The 23,837-nt window shown below is 35.1% G+C and overlaps 2 protein-coding genes across 13 annotated transcripts in view; one reads left to right on the top strand and one right to left on the bottom strand.

The window, feature by feature from the left end:
- The window catches only part of PDSS1 (decaprenyl diphosphate synthase subunit 1), a 35,429-nt gene extending 24,409 nt beyond the window's left edge, over positions 1-11,020 (top strand). For 2 of the 3 annotated variants that reach the window (XM_011371014.2, XM_023537181.1), the window contains 4 exons: positions 1,942-2,022; positions 2,128-2,241; positions 7,645-7,725; positions 10,565-11,020. In XM_011371014.2, the coding sequence (XP_011369316.1) occupies positions 1,942-2,022; positions 2,128-2,241; positions 7,645-7,725; positions 10,565-10,705 (417 nt within the window). In that variant the 3' untranslated portion in view covers positions 10,706-11,020. Of the gene's footprint in view, positions 1-1,941; positions 2,023-2,127; positions 2,242-2,608; positions 2,834-7,644; positions 7,726-10,564 lie in introns of all 3 variants that reach the window. The other variant, XR_896518.2, reaches the window with a different exon arrangement.
- Positions 11,021-12,010: 990 nt separating this feature from the next.
- Positions 12,011-23,837, bottom strand: part of ABI1 (abl interactor 1) — an 89,491-nt gene continuing 77,664 nt past the window's right edge. For 3 of the 10 annotated variants that reach the window (XM_023537180.1, XM_011371003.2, XM_011371005.2), the window contains 4 exons: positions 23,326-23,502; positions 20,226-20,312; positions 16,458-16,643; positions 12,011-12,915 (listed from right to left, as the gene is read on the bottom strand). In XM_023537180.1, the coding sequence (XP_023392948.1) occupies positions 12,740-12,915; positions 16,458-16,643; positions 20,226-20,312; positions 23,326-23,502 (626 nt within the window). In that variant the 3' untranslated portion in view covers positions 12,011-12,739. The remainder of the gene's footprint in view (positions 12,916-16,457; positions 16,644-20,225; positions 20,313-23,325; positions 23,503-23,837) is intronic. The other 7 variants (XM_011371006.2, XM_011371008.2, XM_011371010.2 and 4 more) reach the window with 5 other exon arrangements.

The raw sequence follows: 23,837 nt of genomic DNA, 5'->3' as shown, positions 1-23,837 counted from the left end.
CTGCCCCAATTTTGCCACACTCTCATTCTTAGCCACATTGATGGATGGATACCTTGACTTTCAAAGTTTCTAAACTGTCTCCCATGTGGTCTCATAGAATCTTTAGTTGAAAAGAGAAACCCCTCTCTAAACCCACGGACCAGTGCCCGCTAGTGGTAAGGTCTTTGCTGTTAAAAGCAGTTACAAGTTTATGATTCACGCAAGTGAGTGGCCACCTACCCTTTCAGGATGTGTGCATCTTTATCGAGGATGTGTGGCCAAACACCTCTCAGTCACAGATTTCATTAGTCGTCAAAAACATTCTCGGGGCTGAGCAAGTTCTGTGATCTGGTGTTAATTAGCAGAGGTGCGTGGACACACCCCAGGCTCCTGCTTCTGCAGCCAGTGGAGGAGGCGGGGAGGATTATTAACAATGATAGCAAACACAGTGAGTCATAACCAGACGCCAGGCACTGTCCTGAGGGTTTAAAAGTAGCATCACTTGTATTTCTCACAGCGATCCTATGGTTTAGAGGAGGAAACTGAAGCACAGAAAGATGAAGCGACATGCCGAGGGCACGTGGAAATTGTAAGGGCTGTAAACGCACCACTAGCAGGCTGACCACCGAGCCCACACCCCTGAACCATAACTGAGGCCTGAGCAAAGTGGGGGTCCCAACCAGCAGACCACAGAGGGACTAAAGTCAGGGGACTTCAGTGACCCACTGCAGAAAGGAGACTGAAGAGTTCCATCTGGCTTTCTCATGGAGGGTCAGTACAGACGGTCCCTCTCCAGTGGCGATGTCGCTCCCTTCCCCCATTTTGGTTTTTACCATCTTTGTTTCCTGAAAATGTGGCCGGGCTGCTTAGCATGCTTAGCAGAGCAGCAGGAAACACACTTAAGCGGCCGGTGCCAGCTAGTTTTTTGGAGTTTTAAAAAAAGACTTAGCTAAAGTCCTATTTTCTCCCCCACTGAAAAGGAAAAAAAGTTTTATGCAGTTACATTTCTTCTTGTGAGAGAAATACGGAAATGGTACGACCAGTGAAAATCCGTCGATAATGAAAGAACAATATCTACGTCTGAAGCCTGAGGCTTGAGGCTATTTCAGACATCAAGAAACAACTGCATTTCTGAAATAAGTGAAATCAGTAAAACTTATTAAAAGACTACGAATGGAGAAATACATATGGCAACATTGTGTGTATGATTAAATTAGGTCTCTATCCCCAAAATAAGGACTAACTCAATAGAAAACTAACAAACAAAGCCAACAATTGGGATAGTTGCTGAGTGCTGGAAGTCAGCATCGCACAAATTAGAGTGTTTCTTTTGCATGTCAAAAAGGTTACCCAGCATAACTGGCCTAGTGTAACTCCATTTTTCCTAAGCAGTGGGAAAGACGGCTTATCCTGTGAAAGAAGAGAGAAAAGTAATAGTTTTCTTAGATTTTAAGACAACAATCTGAAACCGAAATCCTTCCATTAAAAACGTAAAAATGCAAGTACAGTTGAGCCTTGAACAAAACAAGTTAGAACTCCGTGGGTCCACTTATACATGGATTTTTTTTTTCAATAAATACTGTATTTTATTAACATTTTTCTCTCTAGCTTACTTGTACAAATACAGCATATAATACATATAACAGACAAAATATGTGCCGACTGTTAATGGTAAGGCTTCTGGTCAATAGTCGGCTATAAGTAGTTAAGTTTTGGGGGAGTCAAAAGTTATATTGCATATTTTCGACTGTGCGGGGGACCAGTGCCCCAACCCCCCGTGTTATTCAAGAGTCTGCGATAGTTGTACATGTTGGTCCCCCTACAGCTGTGTCTCCTAATTGTACATCATCTAGCATCACTGCCTATTAAGGGAACAGACGTCTGCCTCCTTCACGCAGGCAGGGGTGGGCTGCCTTGCCGCTTCTGCCTGCCAGCTGCTTATCTCAGAATTCTCTGTTTCAGGTCTCTGTCCTAGGGTGCCCTGACCCGGTAGTGCATGAGATTGCCTATCAATACGGAAAAAATGTGGGAATAGCTTTTCAGGTTGGTCCGCTTCTTTGTAAGGCCGTGGCCTATTAGGACAGTGGGAAGGGTGGCTGTGATGTTGGGATGGTGGTGCTCATGACATTCCTTTTTCTCTTTCACTAGCTAATAGATGATGTGTTGGATTTCACCTCATGTTCTGACCAGATGGGCAAACCAACATCTGCCGATCTGAAGCTCGGTTTAGCCACTGGCCCTGTGTTATTTGCTTGTCGACAGGTAGGTTTTTACGAATTCCCTTTGACACGCTGCTGTGTAGCCCTACAGAACCAGTAATGTCCAGGCACAGCTAATGGGAAGGTTTAGATAAGAAGTATTTGGGAAAGCATTTCAGTAAGAAACCTCAGGTCTAGATCTGTGGCTGAAATGTTGGGGCCAGTCATTTCACCCCTAAGCTTTATCTGTTTCCTTATCTGTAAAACTGAGATTACAACCTTCCTGCCAGGGTTGTTGTGAGGATTAACTGAGGTAATACTCATGGAGATACTCTGTAAATTAAGTGCTGTGTAATTTAAGGTAGCATCACAATTATTTCCATGTATTTGGAGCACTGACAAGGTAAATGGTTTCCACATCTTGATTATAGGACTGGACTTTGGGTGTGCCTCAGAACCCCTTACAAAGGCACAGGAAGGGCTTCCAAGCGTAAGAAATTCTGAGAAATTCTCCAGTTCTAGAAGTTTAATGGCACTGTTTGCTGCTCTCAGAGAGCCTCGGCCACTGCCTCAAAATGTCAAGAAGTCAGTGGAATGCACTACTAGAACCACATAGTTCCTTCTTTCTCCAGATTGAGGGGCTGTCAATTAAGGAAGTAAGTAAAGCTGCCTTCATATTCTCCTTTACATGGATGAAAAGCTTAGGAAGCTTCAAAGATGCTGCAGTGACATGCAGGGTGTACATTCTGAGAGCCTACTCTGGACCCTGGCCACGTTGCTTTTGGCTCTGGGGCCGAATGCTATTGGTAATAAGTGGGACATTGGCTGGTATTTCGACATCTCTTTAATAGATTTCATCTTAGTAGTATTTAATTCATTATTTAGCTAAGCAATAAGATGTTCATCACCATGCCATAAAATTAAAAATTAGCTCTTTGGTCTGAAGTTTTAGTAACTTGTAGTCTTTCAGATTTTTGCCTCTATTTGTTCTCAGAAATTACAAAGATAAATCATGTCTTCCATAGAACTCAATAATTCCATTCTGATATTATACAAACCAGTGACTTCACTTTTAATCAGTTTCTTATCCAAGAAAAAGAGCTCATCTTTTCCCCACTGTGTAGCAGAGCCATGCCCAGGGCAGTCCTTTTCAGAGGCTCACGGCTTGGGCGCTAAGCCAGGTTACTTTGGACAGCAGTCAAGTGAGGAATGAGGGGTGCAAATAGAGATGTGGGAGCACTTTGTGGAAACATCTGTCCTCATTACCAGGCTCTGTCCTCTCAGAATTTTGAGGCAGAGGTGAGAAGTGAAAGGTATGCTCTACTGAGACTAACTCACCAACCCAAAACGCCAGAATATTAATATACGTGCCAACTTCTGACAAAAATTTGTAAGGTCTCCTTCCTTGTACACATTAAAGCATGAGTGAGGAACATTTTCTTTTTTACCATTAACCTACTAAAAAAAGCAGAGGATTCATGAGCCATGTAAAAGGCACGCCTGAGAATAGAGAGGTAAGTCACTGGTTATCATCTATACAACTAAAAAATTAATCAGCTCTTCAGACCTTGGTTAGAAACGTGAACAGAAAACAAGATGGACTGAGTACACTGAGATTCTGCCAGCTCAGGAACGCTTCCTTTAGCTGGGCCCTGAGGTTATCAAGATGACTTAGACGAGGACTTTCCCTAAAGCAGCTTAGTTTACTAAAAGCTTTAGAAAACTTAACAGTTAATTGTTATGAGTCCCACGGTACTAAGTAAACAGCCAGGTCCCACTTAAACCTTAAGGTGATTGAAGATGGATGCCTCTTCGATTGTTTCACTATGAACATATTTCAAAAGAAATTAATTTGCTTTCCTCTACAAGAACAATAATGAATAATTCTACCTTCAGATATAGTGGGGCAAGGTCAGGAGAGAAATGGACCACTGCTCTATATTGATTTGTCAGTAACATATAAGAGATTGAAAAATGTTGGTTTAGGAAAAAAAAAAAAAAAAAAAGGCAAGGAAAAGGAACAAAGTTTATAGTGCCCCAAACCAGTTTTCTGTGTTTCACTGGAAAATCCCAGTATCACGAGGCACACAGTCACCCTCACCAGACAGCACTTTTCCCATCTGCCCAGAAGGCATTGGGAGTTGTTAAAAGGCACACTGCAGCCTTAGAAAAGGGAACATAGAATGAGATCAAGCAGGAAGTGATTCTGGACAAGACCTGCTTCCTAAAGAGACTGATCTTTCTGTCTTGTATTGGCAAATATGTATTTATAAATTGTTTTGTAATAAAACATTTTTAGACTCCACTAAGGATTATACTGTCAATAAAAAAAAAGTGGGGGGGGGTGGCGGCGGGGAGGGATTCTTGGCCAGAAATTTGTCAAAATTTATGGGGCTAAAATTGTTTTGGGGTAAACCAAGTTCAAAAATAACATGAGAATATACAGTATCTCCATTAAATGAAAATGCACTGTTTTCATAATTTGCAAAGGATTCTTTTATACATTATCTCTAATCTCACAACTCCTCTTTGTGGTAGGTGTTATGTCCATTCTACAAATGAGAAAGTGATGTTCAAACTTGATCGAAATTAGACACTTGGTAAATGGCACATTAGGAAATTAAACACTCCAAGTCTTCTAAGACTAGGATCCGTTTTACTCCACAATGTATTATCGCCACTGCAAAAGCGAGTACCTTATGAGCGTGTCTGATCCCCAGAAGGTCTTCCCACAAAGTTGATAACAGGTGTGCTCTGGCACTGAAAATGTACTGACAACACTCAAAGAAGAGGCAGTGTCAGCTCTCATTTAGTGGAGTAGGTTTAAGATGTTTGCCATCTTTTTCCAGAGGTCAGTGAGTTTCATTTGCAGATAAACCTTTGAACTTTTCCATTTGTGAACACTGAGTCTCACTGGACCAAGACAAGACAATCAACTCTGGAAAATGGCTTTTCCTTTTTAACTGAGCATGGAGAATTCGGCATTTGTTGGTCCCAGAAGCTTGACAGAAATTCCCTCTCTGGAATTCACCATTTTTCAAATCTCTCTGTAGAGGTTTCTTGATAACATTTGCTATAGGGGATTTAAGAAGAGTTTCAAAATTTCTGGAGAGGTCCCAATGATGACAGTGCCCTTCCTTGTATAATGTGTGTACATATTTTAAGAACAAAAACCTCGTTAAATCCTCAAAGAGGATATAAGTCGGATTTTGAAATGTTTAGAATCAAAAGGAATTTTTTTTTTTTTTTTTTGTGAGACTGTGTTAGTTCTCGAATATCCTTTAAGAGATCTTTTCCTTTCTTCTGCTTCTCTTCTGTATTTGATAAGTCACCAGACTTAAATGTCAGCCTGTAGCTGTACTTGCAACTGCCATCACCATTCCCAGCCCCTGCACCAGCTGCCCAGGCTTTTTGCTCTTGTGACTAGCTGGTGCCTTAGTTACCCAAGTTTTGTTCAAGCTCACTCTAATTTATCGATCACCTTTGTAGTTTAGTTTATGGTATAGTTTAGATTTCAGAGTTAGAATTTCATTCATCCACAGCTGGTTTTCCTACTCTTGAAAAGAGAGCCTGAACAAACAAAAATTTTCTTATTTCTCAGGCGGACAACTGTTCTTCCTGGTGTGTTTCTCATTACTTCTCCATATACACACACATTAAGGAGAATGAAGAGTGCCTGGGGGAAAAGTTTGATATTTGCATAGTAAAACTGCCCAGAGTACATGTTTCAAAGGAAGGATGTAGTCACACTCAATGCAAATATTTCTTTCAAACTCTGCTTTCTGAATGCTTTTTACAGTAAAAGGAATCAGAAAAAACATCCAATCAGCTCATTTTACACTTGTTGGTATTGCAAAAAAACCCTCCTAGACCATCAATAAGGTAATTTTATCAGATGCCCAGGACAGTATCACATCAGCTTTGAGAAATACAATTTTGGAATGTGGTAGTAATCAACTAAGACGAATGCCAATTTGATTTGAATTTTTTACCGCTAAAGTTGATTGCGCTTTCCTGATTTGTTTCCTATAAAATTTAAATTATTTTATTCTTAACAGACCAGTTACTAAAGCAAATTATGGGTTTTTAGAACTAACTGATTGCTGGTTCTTTAAATGTTGCGCATGTTAGCAGCCTCTACGTGTTCAGAACTGTTCTGATACATACTCTGCCCTGAAAGGAACATTCTTAATTCTTAATCTGCCACCATCTGGCTGAGGTTTTTCTATGTGTGCCCTATTTTTCCTTCTAGGATTTCTAATACCGTGGTGGTGGTTACAGGACAACAGCTTATTTCATCCTTCAGGCTCACTGCCAGGGAAAATCTGGCAACTACTATAAGCACTGACGTGTCCAAAACCAAACATGTCATCTTACCCCTAATTTCACAGGACCATAAGTTAGAGCTAATGGACCTCAGGTCATGTAGTTCGGCTCCTCCATGACACAGCTGGGGAGGCTAGGACCCAAGAGGTTCAGGAACTCACTCAGCTATGGCAGCACCAGCACTAGAGCTCGGATCTAGAAGATGGAAGTGATTTGGTGTTCTGGCTTCATGATTCTGTTAATAATGACAATTCCCCTAAATTGTTGCTAAGTATCATGGAATATAGGTTTTCTCTTCATTGCCTTTTGTACCTGTTTTCTTTTTTCCTCTTATTACCATCAGCTTAACTCTGATCTTTATAATTTACTACAGTAACCTGACTAGTATTTGTAACTCCATCTCCTCTAATTCAATGGTTCTCAGCCTTGGCTGCACCTGGAGAGTTTTTGAGATCCTGATGCGCAGCCCAAACCCCGAGCCAATATAGTCAGCCTTTGGGAGCAGATCTAGGAAACTGTTATAGACTCCCCATGTGATTCCAGCATGCAGTTTACTCAGCGTCGAGTACCACTGCTCTAATCCATTCTACAAGCTGCTGTAGCAGAGATCTCTGCTCATACTACCCTCTGTTCAGAAACCGCAATAGCTTTTAAGCGTCACTCGATTTAGTACTAAGAATAGAATTCCTAATTTTCACCCTCATCCTGGGTTTGTGGTTCTCAAACTGTCAGCATCCCCTGGGAACTCATTAGAAATGCTCACTTAGGCCCCCTGTACTGAATTAGACACTTAGGAGAGAGGCTTGAGCCTCCGGTGTTTCTGGTGTGACCTAACGTTTACGAACCACAAGAGAAGTCAGTAAGGAGATGTTATGTACTCATCCTTCTCTCTTTTCTACTCAGTGTCGGACCAAGGATAGAAAACATCAGAATGAACACTGCACTAGCCCAGTCCCTGGGCATGGAAAAATTGATGTCTCTCTTAGCTCTTCTTCTTTAGTTGCTATAATTTACTGTTACCCTACATCATCTAATCAATCACCTTTTTGCTTTTTCCTATTATTTCCTATTGTTACAAACTAGTATTGGAACATTTGATTCTGCCAAGATGAATAAATAGATTTTCTTTCTTTATGGTTAGTTCCCAGAAATGAATGCTATGATAATGAGACGGTTCAGTTTGCCAGGAGATGTGGACAGAGCTCGACAATATGTATTACAGGTAAGAGTTAAAAAAAAAAAGAGGCAACAGCAGGTACAATGTGGCAGCTTCTTAATAGAACAAGTAACATGAAATTTTAGATACAAGACCAAGTTTAGTCCCTTCCTGATTTGACAAAAACTGAGAAGGAAAAACTTGTAATTCATTTTTCTTGTAGATTTCTTTGCCAGGGATTCTGATTTGCTTGGCCTTGGTTAGGGCATGGACAGTTAACATGTTTTGAAAGCTATTCCTGTGATTCTGATGTGCAGTCAGGGTTGGGAACCACTGGTTTGGAACCAGTCTTAACCATGCCCGTCAGTGGCGTGACTATTCTCCCAGTTACCCAGACTCGTCTCCAGATTAATCCAAGCCCTCATCCTTGCCACGGCTAGACTATTACAGCAGTTTACTCAAAACTGATCTTACCTGTTCCATCCTGTCTAACTCTCATAAAGGTGTGACTAAAGAAATGTTAACTTGAAAAAAAATTAAACCAACATAGGCAAACTAATAAACTGTTTAACTTTCGGCGCTATAAGTTTTTTTCAAATATATTGCCATGTATCTTCCGAACTTTTCTGTTGAAGCCCTATTTTTTTGTGTATTTTCAGTTTCGATGACTTATCTTTTGAGAATGAGCTATTTCTAAGATCCAAATCCAGTCAGTTGGAGCCAGCAGATCTAGTTAATAAGGCAAGCAAATAATTTTTAGTAAGCAGATATGGTCTGAGATCTATAATTAGTCCAATACTTGAAAGAATTCCAAATAGACTTTTCAGATTTTTTTAAATTTCCAAAAAATAAAACCCTTCCAAAGGATATATTTCTGTTAAATCTGTATATTGTTACGCATAATTTGCTATCGGTTAGCACCTTTTTTGGAGGGTAGTTTGGCAGTACGATTAAAAAATCAATATGAGGGAGGGCTGTAGCTGAGAGAGAAGTTGCTATGCCTGGGAGAAGTCCTGGTTTCAGAAAAAGCTGAAGTAAGTGGGACTGAAAAGAGAGAAATTAATTGTAACTCTTGTGCAAAACAGTGACGTTCCAGCAAGCCGAAGCAGAAACACACAGAAGAAAAGTCCCCAGGATGTTCTCTAAACAAATTCTCCAAAGACCTCTAAATTCTAGCTCCCCATTCACCCAGAGCTCCCGGTTGCTATTCCCTCATTAAATATAAATGGACAACTAGGGTTTTATTTAGAATTACTAGCTGACTGAATGAAAGGGACCAAGATACACAGAAATAAAGAGGAAGAATATAAATAGGAGGATTAAAAAATAATTGCATTCATAAAACAAGATAATATCTAATAAATAAGAACAAGCTCAGGAGAAATTTTAAATGACTGAAAAATTAACTGCTAAGAAGAGTTGGAATGTGGAATTGAGAAAATCTTCCAAAATGTAAACAGCAAGGGAAGCATATGAGAAAAGCTCAGAAGAGAATCAGTTACAATCATATAACATGTTTCAGGAAGAGAATCAAAAAATGAAGTCAGAACAAAATGTCGCCTACAAAAGGAAAGGGGTCAAACTGGCTCGGTATAGAGCAAACACCGGAAGCTAGAAGGCAGTGAGCAAGGCCTTCCAAATGGTGAAGAAACGTTTTAAAACGAGAATTCTATATGCTCTGGAGGTAAAAGTCATTATCACACTAAGGACTAAAAGTTGGCTTCCAGTACACATTTTCTGGGTAAGGTACAGTTGGATATATTTCAGCAAAAGTGTGAAAACACCAAGAAAGAGAAAGATGTAGGTACTATAAAACCAGTGTGAACCTAAGAGTTCATTCAATCAAAAGTCATCCTGCGATGGCAGTTGTACAAGACCTAAAAAGCAGCCAGTCTTAAGTAATGAAAAGGATGAAGAAGGCATCAGAAATACTAGGAATCAAGAGCTCCTTTCACACAAAGTTAGAAAAGGAGACAATTACATTCAGACCTGGGCTTCTGAGTATCATATTTAAAAACATGACACAAGCTAAAATATGTCATATTTTGTGTCAGTTGGTATAGAAAATCAGAGGCCTTTCAACCATGTTAGGGATCTTCTCTCAATGACAGAGGCATCATGAACTAGGAACCATGGAGAGGAAATGACTGACCTGATTCTACCATAAACTTTTTTACATCGTGGAAATAATACTTTGTTGGTGTTCAGCTTTTAAAAAGAACCAACATAAAAGCATGGTTATAAAACAAGCAATGCAAACCTACCTTTAGTGTAAAGGTTCAGTTAAAAGCAGAAAGAATAGGAGCACTAGGTTTCCTCATCTTAAACAAGATGAAGTCAGGCGGCAAAAGTCATCAATAGAAGAACTAAAGATAACACTGTGATCAAAATAGGATCTTAGTGGGCTAAATCCTCGTTTTGGTAGAAAGGAAACAGATAATAACAAATTGATAATTAAGAAATAAAAACCAATGGATAAAAAAGCTGGTGCCTTTTGAAGAAGGAAACGATTTTCATCATCAGCTCTTCTGTTCACTTTTATTATGTACTTTTTAAAACTTTCACTTCAGATTTTATTTAAAAATTCATTGTATAGATATTTTATATGTGTAGAACTTTTTAAAAACTCTAATATTTAAATTAAGAATAGAGGGAAATAAATAGATGGCTTCTTGATATTAATGAGTTAGTTGCTTTGCATGCTAATAGTTACTTTGCTTCAGTCTGGGGAAAGGGCCTAAAAAAGTAGGCAGAGGAGGAACTATGAGTTGAAGAGAGAACATTAGAAACATAGTTTGGCTGTTAGCTAATCTATTCCTTAAAGTATGTTTTAATTTATTATAATGAATTTAAGAGCTGATCCCGTAGGTAACATACATCCATTCTGCTTTTTCTGTATCTGCAGAGTGATGGTGTGCAACAAACAACCTACCTCGCCCAGCGGTACTGCCACGAAGCAATAAGAGAGATCAGTAAACTGCGACCATCCCGAGAGAGAGATGCCCTTATACAGCTCTCAGAAACTGTACTCACGAGAGATAAATGACAAGTCTTTCTGTTATTTCTGGCAGCTATTTTACCAGACTGTGCCTAAAGACTTTTGTGGAATATACTTTGCTTCATGTGCAGATAACCAAAAATCATTTTAAAAAATCATTTCAACCTTAATGATGGGCAGGTTTTTTTTATTGGCAAAATTTTTCAGAAAATTTTTAAAATGTAATTAAACCACCTGAATCTGTCATTCTAGTCCTGTAAATTCTAATCGAAGTATCTTGATGGTTATTTGTGGTACTGTTTACACTGTTAATATTCACATGTAAAACCATTACACAAATAAATAGTCAGTGTTAAATTCAAATGGTTTATCTTGTTTCACCATAGGAGTAAAGGTCAGAGATTTGTAGGGTCTACATTTCAATCCACATTAGATTTTAACAGTATCCAAAATTTCATATAGGAGAATGGTTTATTATAAAAGACTGTACATAAAATTTAGACAAGTTATATACAAAATTAAGAGAACATTCCACTTAAAAAAATGAAGATGGTAGCTAGCTGATCACTAGTGATACTGAAATCATGTTTGAAATTAACAAAGGCAAAATGCGTATGCAACAGTCACATTGATTTGGTAGCAATGGCCTTTATAAGTCTCAGAAATAAACGTTTTGCACTAGTCTTACCATTTACTATACTGTTATAAGTCTGTGAATGCCCAGTACATAACTGTAATTAGAAATCCAAACAACTCAATACAGAAACCCACACTTGAGTGCTCTACTTTAATATCCGAGGCAATATAGAATTATACACAGGAGAAAACACCCCTCTAAACCTCCCTTAAATTAGGAGACACACAAAGTGCATGTGTTGCATTTCAATTATGTCAAAGACAATACAAACCTGTTGGTCAGGTATATCCCTGTTCACTGATTACTATATGACCCACCATTTCCCCCAATTATTTAAAAATTTTTCTGTGTTGCTAGTGCCAGGTAATGGATTAAACAGTGCCTATTCAAAAATCAATCGCATCCATTTCTACAAAACAGTATGTAAAAGATATTTATAATTTCCTTTCATTGAACCAGTATACAACAGTCCACTGAAAAACTGAAGGACTGATAACAATACTTAAGAATTTTACCTACAGAACGTGTATACACTTTTATACATTTTCTTAGCTTTGAAAAAAAAGTTACTTTAGAAAAGCAATTAAGTAGATTGACTTGTAAATAACCATCGCAGATTTTAAATCTGCAAAAATCAGTCACATTGATGTTGGGACACGTTGAAATAAGGCTAAAATTTTTTCCCAAGTTAATATACTGAGAAAATAGAACCATAATTCTGCAATAAATCAGTATCTTTTATTTATTTATTTTTTAAAGCAAACCAGTGAAGGAAAGGACAAAAACCTTTGGTTCACTTAAATATTTATGAATGGAAAAAATTGATAATGCAAATTCACTCATTAAAAAACTTAAGTACAAATTACAACATTACAGATAACCCTTTTTTTGTCTGTTTTGTTTCACACGGAAACCTCAGAGACTCGATTCATTTCAAGAGACCTTAGTACGAGTACTCCAAGAAAGTATTACACAAATTGGAAGCATCTTGGATTTTTTAAAGTATATGTCAATACATAAATTTGTATGCATGCTTTAAACAAAGTTATAGTTCAAGAATGAGTCTAAACAAAAAGTATGACCAGCACCAGCATTTAAGTTTCAGATTTTAATATTAGTCTGACATAGCATTAGTAACCATGCTGCACTGAAACATGTAATGGTACAATCGGAATCATGATTTGTTAAATATTATACCCCACAACCCCAGAATATTTAGGCTGGTCATAAAGTTACATTGTGTAAGTAAGTACATAAGCATAATCGATTATGGACAAAACTGCCTCAAAGATTTATGCTTATAGGTAGACATTCAATTATACCAATAAAACAGCATGTCCTGAAAATATGGGCACGTTTTAAAACATTTTAAGACAATTCTGTTAATCATTAATAGTCCCACAAGTATGACTGAGTAATAAGAACCTACTTTAAAAGCAAAAAATTTAATCAGTATAGTGCATGATTGATTCAACATAGTTCCCAGGGAACAGACCAGTCACTCGATTGCAGACTCCTTCATACCAGCCATCATCATTCTTCTTTATTACATAAATGATTGCACCCTCCATAAATGATAGCTCATCATCCTTGTCTTTTGTATAATCATATATTGCCACAACTATGGAGGAAAAAAATTGAGATAATAGGTAAGTGCATTATATCTAACATTTAATTGAATTTTAAAATGTAAAGCCAATTAAATCAACAGTATAGCAAAACCAACTATTTTTATAAATATTTTTAATTCTTACATCTATAAATATAGGTAGACCGATGGCCAATCATGTGCCTAAATCACTAGCTCGATCTTTGGGCCAAACTGACAATCTGATTCGACTAGAGAAATCAATAGTTTCTACCAATCTATTTAAAAAGATCTCTGAAATTTAGGAATTATTATATTTCAATTTGTTTGCTCAAACATCTATTAAGTGCCAACCATATGCAAAACACCATTTTTCAAAATAACTACTGGGCAAAGCTGCATAGCCAATCAGTAAACTAGCTAATTTGAAAATAAGCATATATTAGGAGATAAATCTCAATCTACTCATTCAAGGAAAACATTCATGTAATTTATGAGGCTATACTTAGCATCTTTTACAGAATATTTACACACTTTAAAGGTTAACGGAATTTTTTTTAAGGGATAAAAAAGTAAAGACCCATTAAGCTAGAGAACTATTTGTAATTCTGTAGTATCTATGATTGCTTTGGTTTCAAAATATTCACTTTCTTTACACAGTGTTGTGGAAAGGAATGGCTTCAAAAAATTACTAGTTTTCCAAACTACTGGTTTATGAATTTAATTATTCTTTTATTCTGCCTTTATAGCATAATTCTGAAATTATATGTAATAATCTAATGTACGTGAAATGGTATGTGATACGGATTTTTTTCATTGTTTTACCTTGTGTAGTTTTTTTCTTAAGAGTTTTTAAGACCTTTAAGGTGTTCTGGAACTTACTTTTCCTCTAAGAAAGATGGCTACTGCCCACAATTATTCTGAATTAATGAATTATAAAAAGAGACCTGAAGCACTAATCCAGAGCATCATTTGCCAAATCAAAACAGATGATCTGTTTTCCCCTATACAAAATATTATGTTAGGTAAACTCAACAAATCCATTTTCTTCCATTTTAATCCTGGAGCAGAATCACAGTATTATGATTACAAGTTCACTTTCATATAGCTTTTTAAAAACCCAAGAACAAAGAATAAACAACGTTAAATTATTACCTTGGTATTACTTTTGGTTTAAAAAACTACCCAAGAAAACTGAATGATTGCTAGAGATAGTAAGGAGTGTAAAATTAAAAAGTCAAATATTATTTGCCAATTAATTTTTATTACTTATTGTTTAATTTTGATAACATTAATTTATTTGTATTCAGAATCATAATGGGTTAGATTTTGAGCAGTGTAGATGACTTTTAAACTGATTATGAAAAGGCATGACACCCTCAAAGTCATTCAACAGAATAAAAATTTTATTTCCTCTTGTTCTTATTTTATTTCTTTTTCCACTTATACAAAGAGCTGGTAAAAGTGCTGAGCTCAATTAATAATGTTTCTATTTTCCAAAACCCCTTTATAAATGAAACCCAGTTGCACCCAACTTCCCCTCTCTCAATGCCCATATTCTCTCACATAATAACTCTTACTGCAGAGTACTTAACTATTAACAAATCAATTCCATTCTACTCTCCAGGATCGTATCATAATCCCTGTAAAGAGCTAAACTCTCCCTTCTGTGTGTATTGTAAGGTTCTCTGGAAGTTGAAGTCTAATACTCTAATCCTACTTCCTTCTACATGATAAAAATTTAAAGATAGCTATCTAGTCCCTCTGAAATCTTTTCCTCAAATTAGAAATAACACTTTCAACTGTTTCTCATTATATGTGCACTTTCTAGACATTTCAGCCTCCTGAATATTCTCTGAAGGCATTCCTGTATCTAAGAGCCTAAAATGTGGTACTTAAAATTAGACATAGTTATAGTCCAACATAAACAAATATGATCAAATTGGTACATATTAGGCTGAAGTTCAGCTAATGTACCCTAAGAATCTGGCTTTTGGAACAGTCATGTCATACTGTTGATTAATATATTCAACTGAAATCTTATTAAACCAGGTTTTATTTATCTTTTGATCATAAAGGTGACTATTAAAGGCTTTAAATATAATCCTACTAAATGTCAACGTTTTGATTTAGAATAGAGTCAGCAAACAACGGCCCACGGTCAAATCCAAGGCAGTGCCTTTTTTATATATCAAGTGTTATTGGGACACAGCCACATCCATTCACGCTTGTGCTGTCTACGGCTGCGCTGTGCTCTAACAGTGAAGTGAAGGAGTTGTGACAAGAGACTGCGTGGCTGGCAAAGGTTAAAATATTTCACTTTGCAATATATACAAATATCAAACCATTAAGTTGTACATCTGAAACTAATAATGTTATGTCAACTATACCTCAATTTCTAAAGAAAGTTAAAAATATTTATCTGGTCTTTTATAAAAAATGTGTGATGACCCCTGATTTAAGACTCATTTCAATTTGCGAAGACATTTTTAAATCCTGTTCTGTTACCATTATATAAGTCCAAATTTATCAACATATAAATTCCACGGATACTTAAATTTGTTTTTCCAAGCCAGAAAATATGGGCAAAAACAATTCAAGATTATTCAAGTTTATTACACTCATAATAACCACAACATATCTCTATTTGAAGATATGTGAGACACTAAACATAATGCAGAATATTCAAGACTTCCTGAATGAAATGTAGAATATTCACTGTTTAAAAATGTTTTTTAAAAAATGGAAATAGCAAATTTACTTTTAGCCATGTATTCAAAACTTGGGCAGGAGAGAATGCAACAGGTCTCAAGAGCGACAGCTACTTGCCTATGGTCAGTTACCAATAAAGCCTATGGAAGACAATACATTTCAAATGCAATCAAATATGATTAACTAAATTATAAGCATTTTTCAGAACTCTATATAGAAACACGTTTTTTAAATAGCACAGAACTGGATGGGAAAAAGTACATAAGCTCTAAAAAGAGCATGTTTCTTTGTCACCCACTATTTCTTAATAGATACTTATAATGAATGTCAGATAATTTAGTTAAATTTGGACATTAGAGTTATAATGAAATTAAATTCTAGTGATTACCTTCTCTTTTATAAGCTCGATCAACTGAAAGCCTTAATTGAGGCTTTTTCTTGTGATAGTTCCAATATATCTTTAAATATTTAGATATGAAAGGTCTCTGCTTTTACTTTATAAGCATGGAAAATTTGTTTTAAATCTTTACTAATTATATGACTAGTAAATCATTTCATTCTTTTGTGCCTGAGTTGTATCATCTATAAAATGCAGACAAGGAAGTTACTCTCCAGCTAGAAGCATTATGTCATTAGAAAAAGCAAATGTAAGATTATTATATACTTTTAACTTAAAATATAAAGGCTCTTCCCTTTATATTGGGAATGTATAGGAAATATATCTTGGCTGGTAAAGGCTATACAAAAGATTGAAAACACTGGATTAGATGTTCTTCATAGCTCTAAAATTCTATTATTAGGTTGTTTTCCTTTACACCAATTCAATGATGACTTGGTGTCAATGATGACAAAGGTAATCTTACCTTTCTCAATATAATTCTTGGGGGCCCAAGCAGGATCCCCATCTGCATATGGATCATTATACTGAACTACGGCAGCCTCCTCATCTTCATAATCCACTGGAGGCGGTGGTGGTGGAGGTGGGGAGTCATCAAACATGGGAATGTCATCTGGTGGAGGTGGTGGTGGTGGAGTTGGACTATCAGCAACTAAAAAAATTCAGTTAATTAATTTGAATCAGAAATTAGACTAAATGAAAAGTCATAAATTAACAGAATTTAAGAAAGCTCTAATTCATGTACAGCATGCACTATAATAAAACATGCAATGATTAGAAATAAAAGCTTGGTGTGTTAAAGCTTTCACTACTCTTAATAATTTTGCAATAACAAAATGAGCTAAAAATAAGGGTATTAGGAAGTATTACCAATTAATAAATGCAGGAGGTTAGGAGACAGTATTTCTTTTTTTTATAATGAGTATAGGAGTAAAGAAGTATCCTTATTCCAAGGCTCAGGTCAAAATAAATGTTGCTCTTTGCTCAGCTCCTTAAATAAGCCTATATCACTTTTGTCATTTGGACTACAGTAAATGTTATGAATAAAATTACATTAATGGTTTGATAACCATTCATTGTGCAGATTCACGTCCCTGATTTTAGCTTTTAATATCTTTGGTTCCCCAGAAATAAGTGGGTAGATATTTCTTTTTTGTTCATTTTAATGGAGAAAAAAAGCAAAGTTGGTGGTATTAGCTCTGCTTTTATGTATAAGGTTTCTATTCTTTTATTTAAATTTTAACAAGATGAGAATTCCGAACTAGAAAATCTTGAATATTTTCAAAAATGTTTATTTTCATAATCAACTTTTGTAATGTGGAAAAGCAAGCTAAGATTTTTGCATTATTGCTAGTAAAACATAAGCATGGGATGAGGGAAAGACTAGATTCTAAAGATCCAATTTTCTAAGAATATATCCACAACAAAGATTTAAAAAAATAAAATATTGTGGGACAGTAAATAAAAAAAAAAAAAAAAAACACAGAAGGTAACATATCATGCAGAACAACAAAAACAACTCATACCTCAAATTCTAAATGGTTGTGGTAAGTGTCTGTGTGTGATTTAAATAATGAAAAGTGCGAACAGTGAAAAGAGAAAATGTCAGGCTAAAACTGTGTTCACTGAACCATTATGACACCAGGTAACAAATGCTCCCATATTAAGGAATTCAAAGCTGAATGCAACTAACACTTAAATTTCGAATCCATGCATTTCTTTAAAAGATAAAGACACTGATCAAAAAATGGTAGTCATGATCTATCTATAATACAGGTTTTAAAAAGTTTTCTCCACTCTATTTGGAATAATATGCTGAGACTATATCTGAGAGATCAAGATTTAAAACATTCGCAGATAATAGCCCTATTTCCATAACTACTTCGATCCTGTGATTTCTATTTTATCCTGCTGGAGGATGAAAAGGGCTATCAAAAAACAAGTTCCGTGTGGTGATGCTAACTGTGATCGCCTACAATTTATTTTTTCATTGAATGCATGGATCTTTTTTATTTTTACCCTTGAGTACAACATAAAGCTTCCTATTACTAGTGAGAAGAAAATACATATGAATCCATCCTGATATCAAAGAGCCATAGCTCATATCCTTAATTTAGCTTAAGGTATAAATTATATATGTTTGCCTGAATCCCTAATTGCATTTACTCTTGATTTATACATAACTTATTAATTTAATGTTTTCACTCAACTGTTTTTATGTTCAACTTCTATGAATCTACACTGGCTTATCTTCAAACCATATACACAGGGGCAGGAATCTGGTCAGTCTAATTCTCTATGTATAATATTTTGTCTAGCATCCTGTGTAATTAGTTCAAAATGCTTTCTGATGTTAATCATAAACAGCTATAAATACACTGATGATTTTTTTGGAGGTTCATGTCTTAAACTGAAACACACTTATTAATAGGTTAACTGTTACATGGATTATCACCAACTATGAGTTGGTGCAACTCGATATTTAAGAAAGTAAAGAACACAGAAAATTTGTACTTCATAAAGTATTTAAGATATTAATACACAGTTTATCACCAATCTTCCTAACATGCTTTCATAGAAAACAGATGCCAAATAAAGTTGGGCATTCTGCAGCACAAGAATGACTGACTGACTCAAGTTCATATGTTTGGTAAAAAGAACTACAATAGCACCATGGCCCTCTTTAGCAAAAACCAGGCAAGCCTAGAATAATGTACATTAATTCTGAATTTCTATGGGGGAAAAAAAAAGTTACTAAAAAGCTAGAAAATGAGCTTTGGACGCACTAAATGGATATTCATGATGGTAATTTTTAAATAGTTCCTAAAAATTCTTGGCTGTAAGGCAGTTCAAAAGGTCTAACTGGCTTAGTTTTTAACTCTTGTAGCAATAAGGACCAGCAATTTACCCTACTCACTTATTTTTAGAAGATTCACTTATTTTTATATGTTTAAACACATTAGAGTTTTCAAACAAATTTCAAGGTTGGTTTACACACAGAAATTTCAACATTTTGAAAATACAATGCTTTATATAAAAAGTCCATTAAATCACACATTCCTTAAAGATAGGGACTTTGTCTTAAACTATGTGTATTCGTTCCAAAGACTACTAGCACATAACACTGAATAAACAAATACTTGACTGAAGGAAAGAAGGAAATGGGTAGAATACTACCACCAGGTCTGCAAAAGCTGAATGATGGAATTTGCCAGAATGTATTCTCCTGGAAGATGGGCTGGCAGCGGATTACACATTTATTTAACCATTCTGAGATTTATTTGCATGGTGATGGTCTCAAATGAAGTAAATTACCACTAGACCACTTTACCATCTTAACTTCAACAGCTATTTTGGCATATAATCATGATAGTGGTTTTCTTCATTTTGCCAAATAGCATTCACTATGATAGTATAACTAGGATTATACATTGTCCAGAACCTTAATCAGGCAGCAATATAAACTATCCTAATTATATCTACATATTCAAAATAATTTCGAAAATTCATTAATTTTCACCTTCCTTCAAAGAAGACCTAAAAAATTTCTGACAGATTTGCATATTCATAAATAATCCTCATTGGCTTGCATGTAGCCAAAACACGAAGAGGACTCTACAATGATTATCACTCTTATATGGACAGATATTATGGATGTAATTTACTTATTCTTACAGATTCATTCTTATTCTAACAGAGAATCTACATATAAGTATAAAATTATTCATTTATCAAAATCTGAGGCTGCGAAGCTTTCTCCAAAAAATTTTGTAACTACAGGGAAAAAAAAACACCTGTCCCAATTGCATAAATATACTCTCACAGTACTCTCACAGAATAACTATCTATATCTTGATGAATTTGCTGGCAACAGAATACAAAATGTTTTCTAACTAATTACCCTAATAATTATGGGAAGCTAGTAATTTCCATCCAATTTAAATTTTTATGTTTGATTATGTTTTCTGTAAGAATCTGCAAAGATCAGATTTCATGTTTTAGATCATGTAAATATGTAAGAAAGTTGCAGTTTTAAAATTTATATAGGTCAGTAATCATGCACACAAGAGAAAAAACTGAAGACCGTGCTCTTCAGTTTAAATAACATATCTGCACCTATTTTCAAGATAAGATTAGCGTCTCAATAAAAGTAAGGAAAATGATGACTTATCAGCCATGCATGCTATAAGGAGACAGCCTCTACTCTTTGGTAACTCAGTTTTTACAAACTTACTGTTTTCCTGCACCCTGGCCACGAAGCCTGTGAGAGGTATCTGTGGAGTCAACTGAGGCATAGGGGGAGGGGGTGGAGCAATAGAAACTGGTAGCAATGACACAGTATGGGGGAAGTAAAACAGATAAAGGAAAGAAAAGGAAACAAACAAAAAGCAGAAGTCAGTTACAAGGACCACAAACATAAGTATGCAAAGAACAGTTTGCAAATGAAACAAAACAAAACGAAAACAAAACAAAACAAAAACCTGCAGAACCTTCTTCAAGTTCATTACCCACTAGTAAACCTAAAGCTCAGTTGTGCTTAGCCAACTGGTTAATTTTATTTTTAAAAAGCACATTTAATTTAATCTTAATGTTATATATTGTTTGGGGAAGATTTAAATTTACCATCACATTCACTTTCATGCAATGTAATTTTCAAATTCTCAGAAAAGATTAAAAAAATAGTTAACAGTGAAATACTGATAGAGATTTCCAGGATATTGGATCTTTGCCATATTTCTATAACCTAACAGGTTTGTCTAGATATCAGGTAATGTTATACCTCAGAACCCAAATAAATAAATGTTATAGGATAGCTATTTATCCCATATGTAGATAACTACATTCATCATAGGTTTCCTTTAAAGACAGTTCTTATTATATATCTAAATTTACATACAGCTCTCCAGGAAAAACCCTTGTTTGTAAAACAAGGCTATTATTACTTTTTAAGTTGACAATTTTAAAGACATCACTCCTAAATTTACTAGGGAGTAAGAGTACTCCATATATCACATTAACTGTTCACTGAGTTTTATGGGATAAAATTATCTCAAAAGTGATATTTTTTTAATCACTGGTCTAAAAAAGGAAATCCGATCTAACAAACAGTTAAAATATGGAATTCTTTGCATTGAAGTAATTCCTAACAAGTCACTGGGTAGCTGGAAACATATTCCAACGTCTTTCTGGAGAGGACATATTTATAAAAAATACCAAATGCTCAAGTGGGCAGCAAATGTATTAAAAATTGTAGCAAACTAGAAGGAAACATACATACGTTTACTACTTTGTCTCATTTTACCAAGACAGTAATTGCCAAAGATTGCTCAAAAAAGTCAACCTGTTTACTGGTAGTCACCAAAAAGTTACACTAAATTTACAAGAGAAAAACAATTTACTGGTTCCCAAGAATCATTTAATTGAAAGGTAGTTTCAATTAGTTCAATTTACAAATTTTGTTGGTAAGCATAAAAATTTGAAAGAGGTTCAGTGTTCAAAGCAGCAATAACTTAAAGCAATATATGTGTCATAATATTCACTGTATGGCTAAAAACAGCATTCCATTCATTATGAAACTGGTCCTAGTTCATTCTGATATTCTGTATATAGAAGGTTCTTAAATGAATAAAATGTTACAGTTTTTGACTTAAAAAAAACCTTCCAAAATCTAAAAAAATACCGTTCAAGAAAAACCCTTAGTAACTGGCCATACTGGTTAGTACTTAAAGAAAAAGAAAAGCTACACTGCACAGATACTAATCATTACCACCACATTTAGACAGAGGAAGAAATATGCACATCAAAACACTAAAAACATTTATATCTACTACTACAACACCAACAGTAACTCAGATTGAAGGATAATTAATTTGACAACACATGGTAATATATTTAAAATCTGAGGCTAAATTTGCTTTATAATATCCAAAAGATAGACATTCAGTAATAAAAATGTCTTGTCTGAGAATAAGCAACCCACTTAAATACTGTTAAAATAAAACTACAGAAACAGGATTAGGTGGGAAGTCACCCAAAAACTCTATTTGCGTAATAAATTAAATGCCTAAATGAGGGAAAAAATAATAAACATAAAGATGGGATCTAAAAATGCAAGGTAACATGAAAAAAACAGGTCATAATAGTGAGGTTAATAATAAGATAATCTGTGGAATATTCAGACCCTAGCTACTTTCCACTACACCAAAGGAGACCAGGAAAAATGTGAGGTAAAATTCTAATTGGTAAAGTTTCTTAGTAGTTTGTATGAAAATTTTAGTCTAAAAAAAGGTTGTATAAATTTGAGACTCCTGACATTTCTGCTAAAGTGGTTTTGAATTCTCATGAGTTTTTTGCTATAACACAATTAAGCTTTAACTCTAAAATTTAAACTAACAACAAATAAGGTAACTTTCCCCCAGTTCTGCTTTAAAATTTATGCTCAGAATATGGATTATAAATAAAAAGAACTTAAATCAACTTCCTATGTAAACATGGAGAAGTCGGTGGTTTTTTTTTTAAGTAAATTAATAAAACAGCTCTAGAAAGTAGCTACAAAAGCTATGTGGGGAAAGTGTGTGTCAGTCTAGGCCTAGTGATCACCTCTTCAAGCCAGTAACAAATAACTGAATAATAGTCTCATTTCAGATTTCTTTATCTGTTTTTCCTTTTTGGATTAAGCATCTTAATATGAGAGTGAAATTAATGACTACCATAAGCAATTTGATCTTCCTAACATTACATGCCCAAACTATTTTCTAATCTTATTAGCTTTTAAGCATTGATTGCAGTTAGTGTTGAGATGTGCAATTTGAGGTGAACAGAAAAAATCAAAAAGAAAATCCTCCCCACTGTTATAATTATTCAGAGACAGAATAAGCAGACATCGCAAATGTTTTTTAATGGTTTTGAACTCATTTCAGTATAGGTTAACAAGCTTAAAAGTGATAGCCAGCAATTTCATTATATTATTTTGAAGAAAAACAACGTCCACAGTATATTAAATTTTACTGTTACTGAATAGTCTCAAATGTGTCGATAAGAATAAATTCAGCTTAATTTCAGTGTTTTTCTTTTCTAGTTTTATTTATAGTAATAAAAATATATTAAGGTTAAATTTTAGTATACAAGTATACTAAGACCGATTTTTTTGAGAGAAAGTGATAAGCAATTATTTTTTAAATGGTATGATTCAAGAACTAACTTCCTACAGCAAAAATAAACATGAAATAGCACAGGTTCAATTGTTGTCTATCACTAGCAAGAATAACGGTTTCAAATAATTTCTTTCAAAAAGAGCTCCACTGATGCTGTTTGCCTGCAAAGCACAAGCTTACTTGAATTCTGAGAATAAAGTGGACCTCCATTAACATGAGGCTGAGCAGAAAATTGTGCGGTCACAGAGGGAGTTCGTCTGTATCCACCAGAAGATGTCGAGGAAGTGGTAGAGTTGTGTCGAGAAATCTGCCTGGTCATTGTGCCATACTGGGAACCAGGAGCTGAGCCTGGGGCCGCTGAAAAGCATTAGTCAAAGGCAACCAACAAAGAACTTGAGCACTGTATTATCACCTCCAATAGCAGAACAAGCGAGGGGCTCCCAGTAAGAAATATTTATTACTTTAAAGCCCACAGCACAAAATAAAGAGAAAAGTAAAAGTAAAATACAAATAGCTCTATCTCTGAAGTTACAACCAAGGAAAAACAGATACAGCGTGGAAAGCTGCAAAAGTCAATAAGTAACATTCTTAAGCCTTTTAATTTAGCATAATTCTAAACTGTATTTTGCTAATATTATGTAAACCTTTTTTTCTGTATCATTTTAGAACACATAACTTTATATATAAACTGT

The sequence above is a fragment of the Pteropus vampyrus genome, unplaced genomic scaffold (genome assembly GCF_000151845.1).
Source record: "Pteropus vampyrus isolate Shadow unplaced genomic scaffold, Pvam_2.0 Scaffold180, whole genome shotgun sequence".
Classification (NCBI taxonomy): Eukaryota; Metazoa; Chordata; class Mammalia; order Chiroptera; family Pteropodidae; genus Pteropus; species Pteropus vampyrus.
The sequence above is the reverse complement of the archived record's forward strand: the minus strand, read 5'-3'. Positions and strand labels throughout refer to the sequence as shown.